The sequence below is a fragment of the Stenella coeruleoalba genome (assembly GCF_951394435.1).
Source record: "Stenella coeruleoalba genome assembly, chromosome: 10".
Taxonomy (NCBI): domain Eukaryota; kingdom Metazoa; phylum Chordata; class Mammalia; order Artiodactyla; family Delphinidae; genus Stenella; species Stenella coeruleoalba.
The window spans coordinates 27,151,685-27,166,636 of record NC_137156.1 but is presented as its reverse complement, the minus strand read 5'-3'; the positions used below and the strand labels follow the sequence as shown (position 1 = coordinate 27,166,636).

The 14,952-nt window shown below is 40.7% G+C and overlaps 1 protein-coding gene across 17 annotated transcripts in view; it reads right to left on the bottom strand.

Moving 5' to 3' along the window:
• Nucleotides 1-14,952, bottom strand: part of PKHD1 (PKHD1 ciliary IPT domain containing fibrocystin/polyductin) — a 534,197-nt gene that overhangs the window by 229,063 nt on the left and 290,182 nt on the right. For all 17 annotated transcript variants that reach the window (XM_079935418.1, XM_079935415.1, XM_079935403.1 and 14 more), the window contains 5 exons: nt 13,587-13,643; nt 13,221-13,351; nt 4,921-5,033; nt 3,348-3,453; nt 1,021-1,155 (listed from right to left, as the gene is read on the bottom strand). In XM_079935418.1, coding sequence (XP_079791544.1) covers nt 1,021-1,155; nt 3,348-3,453; nt 4,921-5,033; nt 13,221-13,351; nt 13,587-13,643 — 542 coding nt within the window. The remainder of the gene's footprint in view (nt 1-1,020; nt 1,156-3,347; nt 3,454-4,920; nt 5,034-13,220; nt 13,352-13,586; nt 13,644-14,952) is intronic.

Genomic DNA, 14,952 nt, shown 5'->3' with positions numbered 1-14,952 from the left:
GAAAAGGAAAAACTGGCAGGTATTTTCCCTCCTGAAAAGAATGGTTCAGAAGAGAAGTAATGAAGGAAGTTGGAGAATTAAATATAGGAAAATGTAGCTTAGTAAGAAAATGATTTTTTTACTCTTAATGTTTGTATCTATAGCTATGAAATAGTCAAGGGAAGTACTAAAGTCAATAATTATCATTTAAATATCAGTTGATCAAAGCATTCAGAAACAAACTAAAGAGAATGCTCTTTCCTTGGTCCCCAGAAGTACTCTAGGTCCCTTCCATTTATGATTATTCTGACAATGTGACACTAATATTCATGTAACTCCTTCAAGAAAAAGAACTTGGGGGACCCGTTATAGGTCTGAAGCCAATGGCAGCCATGGACTTCCCTTGAGAACTAGTACTTCTTATCCAGGAAGTCCTCTAAGGCTCACCTACATTCTGGGCCCCTGGCCATGCAGTGGCAGGGAAGTCATCTATAGGTTGATGTTTATCATGTAGAAACCCACACTGAGGCAAGTATTAGGGAATCACATAAGAAACCGTAGTATATTAAGCAAACAATGTAAATTATATCACCTTTTTCTCTGGGGCAGGGACCCTAAATAGAGTAAGAACTCTATGAACAAAATGTTGATGTCGAAACTTGGCAAACCACAGATGCACAAAGACAATTTGGAATCACCTCATAATCCTTGTGAAGTTAGAGTAAATGACCCTAAAATTATCAGGCTTATTATTGAATTGTATGGACAATAATGCTAAATGCAAACAAATAAGAGTTCTGCGAACCACTCAGGGCTTTTGTGATGTACATGGACACATAACATGGAAATCTTCTGTGTATTTGAATTTTATGATAAACATCACCACTGTTACGAATCAGAAGCTCCTCCAAATTTGACCAATTAAATACAAGATTTACTAAAGAATGCTATTTAAATTACATATCCTGGATTAGCAGGGGACCCAACACATGCGATTCTGTTTTGATGGACAACATAAAAGAATCACACGAAGGCACTTACCTTGGGGGCAAAATGAGCAAGTAATAAGCTGTCAGTAACTGAAGTATTTGCATCACTTTCCAAGATGTCAATTCCAAAATCTCTGCATGCATAAACCTGGAAGTTTTTCAGGTGAAGATTGCTACTTCTAAAAATCTATAAAACAACAGCATATATTATGTCAAAGGTCTGAGGCTTGGGTTTTCTTGCAGACTTCCTGTAGCTTCTTTAATTATTGATGAAGTATAAACAAGCATGCTATACCATATTTAAGCAGCTTTTGTCCATCAATATCTGTGCGGGCGTCCCAGAGTTGCCGTGAGGTCAGCACTAACTAGTCCCCTTTGGTAACATCCCCTCTATACTTTTCATTTCTCCTCCTAACAATTGATGCATTAAAAGGTCAATGTGGGGCTTCCCTGGTGGCGCAGTGGTTGAGAGTCCGCCTGCCGATGCAGGGGACATGGGTTCGTGCCCCGGTCCGAGAAGATCCCACATGCCGCGGAGCGGCTGGGCCCGTGAGCCATGGCTGCTGAGCCTGCGCGTCCGGAGCCTGTGCTCCACAACGGGAGAGACCACAACAGTGAGAGGCCCGCGCACCGCAAAAAAAAAAAAAGGTCAATGTGAATTCTTTACTTTAGTAAACTTGCAACTGTCAAGTAACACAAAATGAATGGAGAAAAACAGAGCATCCAAGAACTCCAGTACTTAACATTTTCCTCGGTGTTGTATATGTTTACTAATATTGTCAGAAAATTGTAAATATGAAATAAGTAATTCAGCATGACTACAGACTCAAAATATGTTATATGCATATATAATGATGACAGCTTGGGCTAGTGGCCCTAAACAAGGATCAAGTATTAACAAAATGAGCTTGTTAGAGTTGAATCACACTAGCCTGGGGGACAGAGCCCTTGGTTTTTACCTAGCACTCATATTAACTAATTATGTGATCTTGGGCAAGACATTTAACTTTTCCTAGGCCTCACCTCAACCACCCTGAAAATCAGGGTGCTGTTAGGACTACCAGTCAACCTTACACAGTGGCCTCTTTGTTTACTAAATAGGGTCATGCTTACGTTCGTGCCTTAAAGTGGGAGTTTCCTATTACTTAAGGCCAAGGAAGCCTTAATTTATCACAGTATGGTGCTTCTACTTGTCGATCAGTCTTTGTGCTTGAATTTTCAAGAACTGAATAGCTTGCATTTCCCACTATGTATGCGCTGACAGCTTTTATAAAATGATGGATCTTTGAAGACACGTTTATGTAAACAAAATGGGTAGGATCTGAACTGATAACTTGACAACAGTTGTTACCTAATTACAGGCATCAGCCCTTCTGCAAGGCATGAATTGCTTCCCTGCAAAAGAGGGATTTGTCACCTCTATATTTATAATGCTTGTGGGAAACAAAGTACTTTATCGAATTTAATGAGAAGAAAATACTTAATACAATAGGGATTCTTCCTGTTAGCTAACCCAATTTTGTATTTTGGGACTTTCCCAAATAGTTCTCCTTATGTTGGATAGGTGAAATAAATGCCTAACTTTCTTACTGTGACTTAATTATATGTTTTTATTCTATTTACTGAATGCCCTAGAGATATATTTCTTCATCTGTGTATCTTAGGCTCCCTATTTCTACGTGGCAGAGACCAAATGTATGTAATTTTCTCTGTGTAGCACCAAACAGTGACCCTGGATAATTTTTATATGGTGCTGGTAATAGTGAGCATACAAAGCTTTCTTATAAGACATCACTGAAATAATGAAAATTAAATGGATAACATGAACATTGTTTCCTTTCAAGGAAAATAGGAGAAAATTTGGCTCATTGATGAAGGTAAGAATGCCACCTTGAGCTGGAATTTTTGCGTTTCAGTGATGAACAGAACTTTTCCTTACAACTGAAACATGTCCTATTCAGGATATTAGGGTATCAAATGCACAACGTCTGGAGTCTGGATTCTGCACCTGGTTTTGCTGCTAACAAACTGTGTGACCTTTGGCAAATCCCTTTACTTTCTGAACCTTAATTTTTTCTCTCTAAATAGGCATGTGAGGGGAAGAACAGATGACCCCTATGATCTTTCTTGGTTGCAAATCTCTATGATTCTGTTGTTCCCTACTAGAGCTGCTGGAAAATCGCCATACAGGCAATGAACTAACCTTGGCTTGCTGACTAGGAATCTATTCATGCAACAACTATTTCACACACATCTATGATGCTGTTGGCTCCTTAAAGCTGTGAGAATATCGCAATGCTCCCCCAACAGCAAATCATCCCCCTTTAAGTAGAGATGCACAATAAATCACCACAAGAACAAAAAACTAAAGAAACGTACCTGGGCACCACCTGCACTTCCCCAAACCGTGAAATTTTGGAACAGGGTGGGACCAGTGCCATTATCCCAAGTTGGCTGAAACTTAGGGTATACAAGGAGGCCACACCTAGGAAGAAAGATAAAGAGTGAAATTCAGCCAATTTCTGCATTCCAAATGTCTCACTTTTTCTCATTGGAAAATATAAAACTAAAGGTACTGAATAAGGGAGTGTGAAGAGGAGACCTGCAAGCCTTCTCTCTGACTGTCATTGCCTATCCCTCAGTCTTTCCTTTCTGTCACCCTCTGTGACCTGCTCCTGGATCTCAACAAGACACAGATTGCCATGGTCCCATTCCATTCTCTCAGCCCTTCCAGATTCATCCCCTTCCAAGGAGCATGCATACCCCTGCCTAGCCCTTCAGAACACGAGCCTCACTCTTCCATCAGTCCCTTCTAGATCCATCCCTTTGCTGAAACAGCAGATACCAGCCCCTGTAATCCCTGCAACTTTTGTGCTTCTCCCTGAAATGCCTTAGCATTGTGGTATTTTGGATATCTTCTCCCCTCACATCCCAGGGCTGCTGAGAGCTGCTAGATAAAAAACTTCATAATCTTAATAATAATTTCATGACACATGTACTAATTCTAGCCTCAGCTTCAACATAGCGGAGCAATGGTGCTTAATCCTTATTCCACTCTCCTTATCATTTCCCATCATTGCAGTATTATTTCACTATTATTAACATAACTACTATCAGAATTATTTATATCGAGGAATTCCCCGGCAGTCCAGTGGTTAGGACTCCATACTTTCACTGTTGAGGGTGTGGGTTCAATCCTTGGTCGGGGAACTAAGATCTCACATGCTGCACTGCATGGCCAAAAAAATAATAATAATAAATAAATAAACTGTTTAGTAGAATTATTTATATCAATTATTGAGTTCCTACCATATTCGAGATGTTCTCTTAGGTGCGTTATAGAAGTCATCTCTAATTTTCACATCAAACTTTCACTAGAGATCTGTCCCTATTTCACAAATAAGGGATCTAACTCTTTAAAAAAAAAAAAAAAGGCAGTTTACTCAGACAAAGTCCAGATTTGAATCGGGGCCTGACTGATTCTGAAGTTCACATTTTTCCCATGTTCCCACCATGTTTCCCAGTCCTTGCTCTTAGCAGATGACCTTATCCTCTAAATAGCAAAGACTTTGAACGAGCCCCTCTCATCTCACAGTGTGCAAGTCACAGGCAAAGAGCCTCTTCCCCAAACTTCATCTCCCCACTCAGCTCCTGAGCTCAGGCACTCTGGCTTCCCAGGTTCCCCCAGTCTGTTGGGAGTTTAATTCATCTCTCTATTGAATTCTCCTCTGGCCACAAAAGGTGCCCTTTGTCCTATGCCCCTTCAAGTGACCTCTCTCTCTTTCCCTTCCCTTCACCACCAAATTTATGATCCAAGATGCTCACTCAGACACATCATCAAATCTCACACGGATGCCAAGCATTACACAACCCTCTCTGTGAGTGTTGTGCAAAAAAAATGTTAAACCATAATGCTTACACCCAAAATGTAGATGAACTTCCCCCAAGTTACCTCGTACAAGCATGTGCACTGTTCCGGGTAAAGGAAAGAAGTGGAGCTTGGGATGTTTGGTTGGTCACAAGGTGAAAAAAGTAGCCATAGCCAGCAGCACACACCCTGTTTCCCTATGGAAATTAAGGATAGTTAAATCATAGTCAGTCCATTACAATAAGGCTGCTGGAAAGAAACACTCTTCTATGTGCTCATTCTGCCTTTTCACTTACTTGCTGCCAAGGTATATTGATATACCTTGGGTCAAAAATACGCTCATTCCAATAAAGAAGATGTGGTGTGTGTATATAGAGATATATACACACACACACACACACACACACACACATACAATGGAATATTACCCAGCCATTGAAAAGAATGGAATAATGCCATCTGCAGCAGCATGGATGGGTGGACCTAGAGATTATCATACCAAGTGAAGTAAGTCAGACAGAGAAAGACAAACACCATGTGATATCACTTATATGTGGAATCTAAAATACAACACAAATGAACATATCTATGAAACAGAAACAGACTCACGGACATAGAGAACACACTTGTGGTTGCCAAGGGGTGGGGGAGCAGGAAGGATTAGGAATCTAGGATTAGCTGATGCAAACTATTATACATAAAATGGATAAACAACAAGGTCCTACTGTATAGCACAGAAAACTATATTCAATATCCTGTGATAAACCATAATGAAAAAGAATATACGTATGTGTAACTGAGTCACTGTGATGTACAGCAGAAATTAAACACAACATTGTAAATCTAAAAATATATATATATGCTCATTCCTCTTCCTCCAGGCAGTTCAATTTGACTGTACTTTGTCCACCTCAATAGCTGGACATTTAGCTTGTACATTTCCACAGTGAGAAGCTTACTTGTGTCACTTCATACAAGCTCTCCTCTTTAGTGTGTAAAAAATACTCGGGAGCAAAGTCGTCCCTAAAGCCAAGTCTCCACAGAGTGTTCTCTCTGATCCTTTGAACAGAAGAAAAAACTGAGATTATCTGCAACGGTCATTTAATATCAGTGTAGATGGTAAGGGATATGCACGTTGGGATGAGACACAGAAAAGGGTTAGAACTGAAAGAGGAAGTTCTGACCCACTCAAGGACAGAGCTCTTCCTCCCAGCCTTTCAGAGAGCTCAAGGAGTTTAGTATACCACACTGTGAGTAAGGATTAAGACCAAAGACCGCAATCACACCCTTTGAATCATAGCTGTTCTCTGTTTATCCTTAGGTTAGCAAACTCATTTCATCCCATAGCTTCAGCCATTCTAGACTAATATTCTATTGGCTTTAATTTTTAAATGAAAGGACTTTAGGTATTATTAAAGGCAGCCCTCTGAACCTGGGTGACCCACTGGCAGTCATTATATAGCAGTACTCCCTACAGAAGGGGATTTTAAAAAGTCTGTTCCTCTCTGGGAGTGCCACATGTTCCACATGCATGGGCGCACACACACACACACAAACACACACACATACGCACAAGCACACAGAAGCAAGCAAAGTCGGTATGGAAGAAAAACTGAAGTAGGATGTTTTAAAACAAACAGTACTCAACTCCTGGCTTATGTGAGAGAAGGTACCCCAGCACCTGGAGGCTGTCAGCCTCTGGAGAAGTATGAATGAGGGCCAGAGTTGACACTCAGACGGGAGACCTGGCCAGCAGGCAGCAGCTGGGACCTGGCCAGGGGAGCCAGCTCGTGCTGACACAACCACAGGTACTGTTTCCTGAACATCAGCCGGTAGTTCACTGTGGGCACTGAAGGCCCTCTCACCCTGGGTATCTGTAATCCACCAGCCATGCCTCCTCTTTCACTCCATTACAGAACGCCTTCTTTCTTCGTGCACTAGTGGCCCATTCGTTACTGCACTTCATTCTTTCGGATTCTAAGCATTTCTCCAATTTTCTGAGGCCACATAAAATGCCAATCACATGTCTTACCACATACTAAAAGTAACTTTTGGACATCATTGAATATGAAGCTGAATCACTATTCAAGATGTTAACATGACTTCAGGACACCTGGGACACACCTCTGGGACCCCAGTTATCTTGGGGTGGCAGAGTCTGGAGCTGTGGTTGTCAGCCAGGGATGATACTGTTCCCCAGAGAGCATCTGGAAATCTCTGGAGACCGTTTTCATTGTCACCCTCGGAGGGACAGGGGTTTTACTAGTATTAAGTGGATAGAGACCAGGGATGCTGTTATATAGAGGACAGCCTCTCACAAATGTGAGAGGCCCCAAATGTTAATATAAGCACGGTTAAAAAATAAAAAAAAAAAAGTCTAAAGTCTTCACTTGTTCTTGAAATAACCCATACCCACTTTCCAGTAACCCATCTCCACATTTTGATGGAAAGGCCAACCTAAATATAAAAACATGGTTAATTACAATAAGAATACTTTGACAGTTTTTACTGGGAGGGCATTTATATCTTTTTAAACAACCAAATCTGCCACTAGACACTCCCCCAAAGAACACTTACTGGCATTGCATCAGTCATCTCATTCTTCCCTCGTGCTAGAAAACAAGACGTGCACTTATGATCCTCAGTTTTGGAATAATCACTGCCATTGGGCTGGCAAATACAAGCATCCAACAGAAGCACCACATACAAGTGCCCTCACAGAAGCACAAGCAAGTAATATGGCTGTGTTTACGGACCTCCACCTTAAACAGAGCCGGCGTTGAGCGGCTGTGTCTCTACCACCCCCATGAGCCACGAGAAAGGCCATGAGTATATAAGAATTGAGGGTTAGGGAATGGGGGCTTCTGAAACACCCACCTTTTCTGCAAGTATACAAACAATAAGAAAGGTGCACTGGGACTTCCCCGGCGGTCCTGTGGTTAGGTCTCTGCACTTCTACTGCAGGGGGTTTGGGTTCAATCCCTGGTCAGGGCACTAAGATCCCACATGCCTTGCAGCACAGCCAAAAAAAAAAAGAAAGGTGCACTAGAGGCTAGAAATGATCATCTCACTTGGACATACATCTCTATTTCATTACCAACAAGATGCTAATTCATTACCATGACTCCACGAGGAAGGGAAAGATTCAAACATATGCAGAATATATTTCAAGGACTTCATCCTTACTCATCACCTTGGCCATACAGGTGCTCAGAGAGCATGTATTTTGACTGAATGAACAGATTTGTTGAATCATCTTCCGTGGTGTCAACAGTATTTTTGGAGCATCTGGGTGGTCATGTATAAATGCTTTCCAAGTGCATTTATAGTTGGGCAGGACATTGCAACTTCGGTCTTCTGTTAGCCAATAAGGCTCACTTTTCTTTTAAAAGAAGCACTTGAACAGTCAGATGACATTACTTTCCAGTTCTTTTTACTCTGCATTCCAGTTGGGTATGCTACAAACAATTTGTGAGCAGAAACCACATATGTATGCAGGCAGCCGGCGGCTTGTGGGGAAGGGTTTAAGGCAAGCAGGGAATTTTGTGTGGAAATCAATTCTTTGCGGAAGTCAATGTATTATGGACATTCAAGCAAGAGAAATTCCAGAGAGAAATTAACTGCCCAAGTAAGCCAGTTCCTTGTGGTGTGCATCTGTAGTCACTAAAAAAAAAGTGAGTTAACCCTTCAGGCAGCTCTTAAATATACATTAGCTATTGAGTGGAGAGAGCTAGAGAGCTGAAATCGGCCTTTAAACACAGAATTCCTTACAAAATTGATTCACAAACCAGAACAAATTCCCCTCAAATTAAATGGATGTTTTCAAAGGGCTGGTCTTCAGGGGGTTTCTGTTGGCTGTTCTAAACAGGGGTCTGGTCATGGGAAATGTCCAATGCCCACAGACACATGGGATATTCTGGAGCTCTGGGAGTGAACAGTCTCTCGCTGATGGAGAGCAAAGACCTTCCAGCCTGAGGTCAACATAGGTTATGTCTCCTGGAAAGACGAAGCCTCTGGACAGATAAGAAACACCCATAAAGGAGTCAGAGACTCAGATGCTGGAGTGCAGTGGGGAGACAGCCTGGAAATGAAGTGCTCCGGACACTGCAAGGTGATGCATGCAAAGCCTATCTAAGGAGTATACAAAGGATTTTCCAAGTTCCTTGTACATTCAGATGGGAATATCATGTTGAGTCCTCACTAGCAAGAAGGCACAAAGCTCAGGTTTTGCTTCTCAGAAAAATTGCCCTGGACCTGGCTCAGCAGCAGCCTGGGCAGGGAGGCAGGCAGACCACTTGTGGCTATGAAAACTAAAAAGGAATATCGCACTTGAAATCCCCTCATACCAAGCAGGGTTGAGGGTGAGTGAACTGTAAAGATGGCTTCCTGGGAGCCCAGGTGAATTCCATGCACTGGGCAGAGCATTTGGTCCTAGGCTCTGTGTCTGAGCATTCCAGGAACAATGTACAACCACAAATAACTACAGAGACTTAATTAAGGATCAGCTCCGTTTCTTCCTGCCTACCTGCCAGGCCAGAGATTTTAAGGTCAACTTCTGTATGTAGGAGAGAGGGTTTAGGCTATCTGGATTGGTTGCCCAGCCACTAGGATTAGGTCACCTTCAAGTCTAACTAAGGGCTTTCATTTACATAACAGTCTTGTCCCAATGTCCATTTCCAGGTTTTGCCATTGCTCTATGGCGATGGTTATGGTTATGTTACCATTGGGGGAAGCTGGCGGGAGGACACACAGGAACTCTCTGTTCTATTTTTGCAACTTCTGAGCCTAAAATTATTTCAAAATTGAAAGTTTAAAAGAGAAATAGCCTAATGAATCACAGTAATACAGTGGCTTTAAAAAAATGTTTTGCCAAACTGAAAGGAAACTGAAAAGCAAGGTGGGTAAAGGGGTCACAAAAACTGAGCACATGCAAGGCTTGGCTCGATCCTCTTAAGGGGCAGTCAGCTCTGAACCACTCACAGAGCAGAACATAAACGCCATGCCCCGTGAGACAGTTCCTCACAATATAAGGGATATCTCTCTCTTGAGCATCAGAACACCACTGGAAGAGGATAGGTTTCTGACACACACACACACACACACACACACACACACACACACACCCCTCACTACCACTGCCACCCTTATCATTGTTGTTGTAGCCTCCTTATTATCACTCTGGAATTAAAATACATTTCTAAAATATATTTTTCAAAGCACTCTGTGTATCATCCACATAGGACACACCTAATAAACACTAGCTTACTTTTTGCCCACTGACTGAAATGACCTTCGTTGGCACTAAGAGAAGTTCCTAATTTTTAGGTTCTGACACATACTACCAGTCACACCTATGTCCTTGGTTGTGGCACACTCCAGACAATAGACTATGAAAGAGACAGCACAGTGGAACCCCAGTGGCGCAGCTGCAAAATTGGAGAGGACTGTGCAAAATTTAACACTGAGAGGTGAATTCCACAGGATCTAAATGCTGACACAGATGAAACATCTTACTTGTCAGTCATCAAAATGATTGCGGGATCTTGGAATCTATTATTTATTTTCCTTTTTCTTCACCCTATTCTTTGATTATGGAATTATACCTACAGCCATTCATTAATTCATTATATTTCATTAATTTCATTAATGAAATATTTCATTAATTCATTAATTCTTACTAAGAATTTTTATATTTTTTTTATATTTTACATTAATTCTTACTAAGCAACTATTACGTTTCAGATGCTGTGCTAAGGTCTAAAAGTTAACAAGCGAATGAAAAGAGAACTACAGAATTTTAAGATCAACGAAGATGAAAATATCAGGAATTTACCTAATGAATATACTTAATGAATTTACATTACCAGCTTAAACTAAAATCTCATTCTCCAAACACATGCATTGTATTATTTTTCAATTTTGTAAAGTGGATATAAGAGGAAGAAAGTAAATGGATGGAAAGGGAAGGCATCTAACAGAGAACAAACAATTTGTTTTGGGCTCAAATTTTTCATTGCTTTCTAGGCACTGTTCTGCAGGTCAGTCTGCAAAGACTCAAGTGACCTGTAAGTTTGTAGGTGGCTCTCTGGTTCTCTGCACCTATATAGCCAGCTCATTTCTTTTGTTTTGTTTTGCTTGTTTGTTTTGTGTTAGTTTCAGGTGTACAGCAAAGTGATTCCGTTATATATACATTATATATATATATGTATGTGTATATATATATACATATATATATGTTCTTTTTCAGATTCTTTTCCATTATATGTTATTGCAAGATACTGAATATAGTTCTCTGTGCTATACAATAGGTCCTTGCTGTTTATTCACTTTATATATAGTAGCTGGTATCTGTTAATCCCAAACTCCTAATTTACCCCGCTCCCCCATTTCCCCCTTGGTAACCATAAGCTTGTTTTCTGTTTGGGAGTCTGTTTCTGTTTTGTAAGTAAGCTCTTCTGTATCATTTTTTTTAGATTCCACATATAAGTGATATCATATGGTATTTGTCTCTTTCTTTGACTTACTTCACCTTAGTATGATAATCTCTAGGTCCATCCTTGTTGCTGCAAATGGTACTGTTTCATTCTTTTTATGGCTGAGTAATATTCCATTATATATATTACATATATATATATATATATATATTACATATATATATATATACCACATCTTGTTTATCCATTCATCTGTTGATAGACACTTAGGTCACTTCCATGTCTTGGAAGCATTGCAAATAGTGCTGCTATGAACACTGGGGTGTACGTATCTTTTCAAACTAGATTATATGCCCAGGAGTGGGATTGCTGGGTCATATGGTAACTCTATTTTTAGTTTTTTAAGGAGCCTACATACTGTTCTCTGTGGTAACTGCTCGTCAGCTCATGTCTTACTAGTCAAGTAGTGGCCAGAACACCCACCCAGGAGGCAATGAGCTACCCAGTGAAGCAAAGCCAGGCAGCACCTCTGACACTCAACGTGGGATTTAGATGCATTCCAGCCTCCCGAAGGAAAATGACCTGGGCAACCCTGAGGGTCTCCTACTTCAGAGTAGTCAAGATTATGTTACCCAAGAAACTAGGCAAAAACATAACTCTTTAGTCCCCAAAGCTTGCTGGCATAATTGTGCAGCAAGCCCTGTGGTCACCAACAAGTTAAACGTCACTCTCATTGTTCTGCGTCTACAGGCTGGTTTCCTTCAATCCATGCACTGCTGCCTCCTGTCCTCACTGGCACATTAGCTGCCCCCGTTAGGCACCGAAAATAGTGTGTAAGCACTGTGCTTGGAATAAAGGTAATTCAGAGTCTGGCGGAGGGTTGAGGAGATAGCCATGACTTTTATTAGGGGTTATTCAGCTGGAGGTAATTAAAAACAGATGATCAGAGAGGGAGAAGTTCCTTCTCTCCGGTCCTCAGAAACTTGGCAGAACTGTCATGACACAGTAGGTACTCAAGAGCCAAGTCCCGAAGAGTGAGACCCTTAACCCTTCCATAGATGGTCCATGGGACAAAATTATTGGAAAAGGGGAAACTAAATGGCCTTCCCACTACTCTGATGCAATTCCTCATTCACGGATCTATGGTTAAACTACCAGAAAAATTAATTTCTTAAAGTGTTTAGAGAGAAATTTACCAAGAAGAAGTAATGTTAAGTTGTATTAAATAATGGGATGAAAAACCAAGGCCATCAGAGTGTATAGCTGACCCTTGAACAATGCAGGGGTTGGGAGTGCCAACCCTCTACACAGTCAAACATCCGCATATAATTTATAGTCCACCTTCCATATACATGATCCCTCGGTGTCCATGGTTCCATGTTCAAGGATTCAGCTAACTGTGGATAGTGTGGTAGTGTAATATTTACTATTGAAAGAAATCCAAGTGTAAGTGGACCCATGCAGTTCAAACCCGTGTTGTTCAAGGGTCAAATGTAATTCATTCATCCTGGAATGTAATGTGATCTCACACACCTCGTGACTCTGCTGACCCTCAGTTTTGAACACCCTTAAAGGGCAACAATATGACCACATTAGTATAGTAACATAGTGAAGATTTATTAAGTCATTATTATTGGAATCGAGACCAAATTCAGCAACCACAGCAGATGGCTCAGGAAGATATTTTAGTTTGCATTAATCTAAATGACCAGAAAATAATCAATATCTACTTTGTTTTGCTTTTTATAAATATTGCTTCAAAGTGTGTTCACAGGAATTCTGAGGGAAGTGATAGCATTTATCCTAAAGCACTGTTTAACCCAAAATCATAAGGTAGTTTCCTGTTACCACTGTGCAGCTAGTAGATGCTGCATTCCACCCCACTGATGCTGCCACTCTGGATAACTTCCGGAGTGAATTTCTGACCATCCTGGAAGCTGAAGATCTTACCTCTACAACATTGGTGGGATCGCGGATGTAGATACCAGACGGTGTCATCATTTCAGTACTGGAGAGTCCCTCGGCGCCAGAAACACTGATGATCACATTGTTTCTTATTATATTCCCCTGTTCTGACCAGTCTAATTTAAGAAAAGGGGATTCACCAACATAATTAAAATGTACTCAACTCAACGTTCTTATTTCTACTAATACACGTTATAGTTCTCTTCATGCATATACGTATATGTATATATATAAACATCTAGTGTGTTCAACAAATTTAAGATATCTAACATACTGCCAGCAGGCTTGTCTATAAAATGTATGACGACTTAAATGGATGGTAACAATTTTAAAACCAATTTACATATTTACCATTTTCTCTTCCAGGAATAACCTCCCAAGGGATATACCTTATCTCGGGGGGTGTACCTGAGAACAAAAGATCATGTTAGCTCAGCACGTTTCATGCCACCCAGGAAAATGAGAGATGCTGAAATACTATTTCTTTTTCTTGGTGTGGCTTGTTTTGATCTTGTGTTGTGTTTTTATCTATGAACCAGACAAACAGATTCAGATTATGTGAACTTTTTAGTTCTAGACTATCATGAATCAGAAGCTCATTTTAAATTAAAAAAATAATAACAAAGAGATAGATTTACCGTTTTACTTCTTAGGAAGAGTCTGACTGTCTTCGTAGTTAAATGTCACACACCCCTGTGTCAGGTCCAGCCCCATCCTTAGCTATTTGAATTGGCCACCAGCCATCTGCATGCCCTTCTCTTCCCCTGGAAGAGCAGGAATGTCCTGGAGGAACAGGCTGGACAAGACCTGAGACCCTCACAGTCAAACCAGAGTTTTGAAATAGAAGAGAATAAAAGAGCACGGGCCATGCTACACAGAGATCAGCCACTTATGTGGTATCCACACAGAGCAACCCCACAGACCCCCTTTCTTCTAGGTCTTTAGGTGTCTGGGCTTCCCATGTCACTTCATGAGTCTGAGTTTGCAAACTCATCTTGCATGGATGTACATTATCTAAAATGCACTGACAGATATTCTAATTCCATCACCTGTAATGCAGTCAAGAGCCTCCAATTCATGATATCCAAGTACTCAAGGCCAAATTCCTCCTGCAGGTTTTCTTCCTTGCCTAGTTAATTCCATATAATTGTTTCCTCCTAAAATAATATTGTTAGGGTACCTCCCTGAATTTCTGCTCCAGGTTTCAAAAAACTTTTCCCTTACAGCAACAAAAGTAAGAATAAGCAAAGTCAATCCTCCACATGTTAGTCTGACTGCCCTGTAGCTGTCCTTTTCCAATCAAAAGATTTTCCTTCACCTGATGACTTCTATTGTCCTTAGCCCTTTGCCTTTTCGAGCTTGAGTTAGTTTACATGATCCATAATTTCCCACTAAACAGTTTCCCTCTCGGTGTTAGAACCTTTCTAGCGTTTATCTTAACAGATCATTCCTAAATGAAACATACACATTTTCTCACTGATGATATCACAGAATTTATTTAAATAGAAAACACTATCTAACAAGTACAGTTAGAGTCTTACTTTCTGTGAAAACCTCTGATTTGCTTTTTTATTCCGATATAACCAAAGACCCGTTGTTCATTAATACATTCACTTCTTTCAACAAATATAACTCCAAATGCACTAGTTAAGGTGCTAAGTGTGAAGGGGACAATGTTCACATGAAATCTGGCGGTAAAACACATGATCAGAAACAT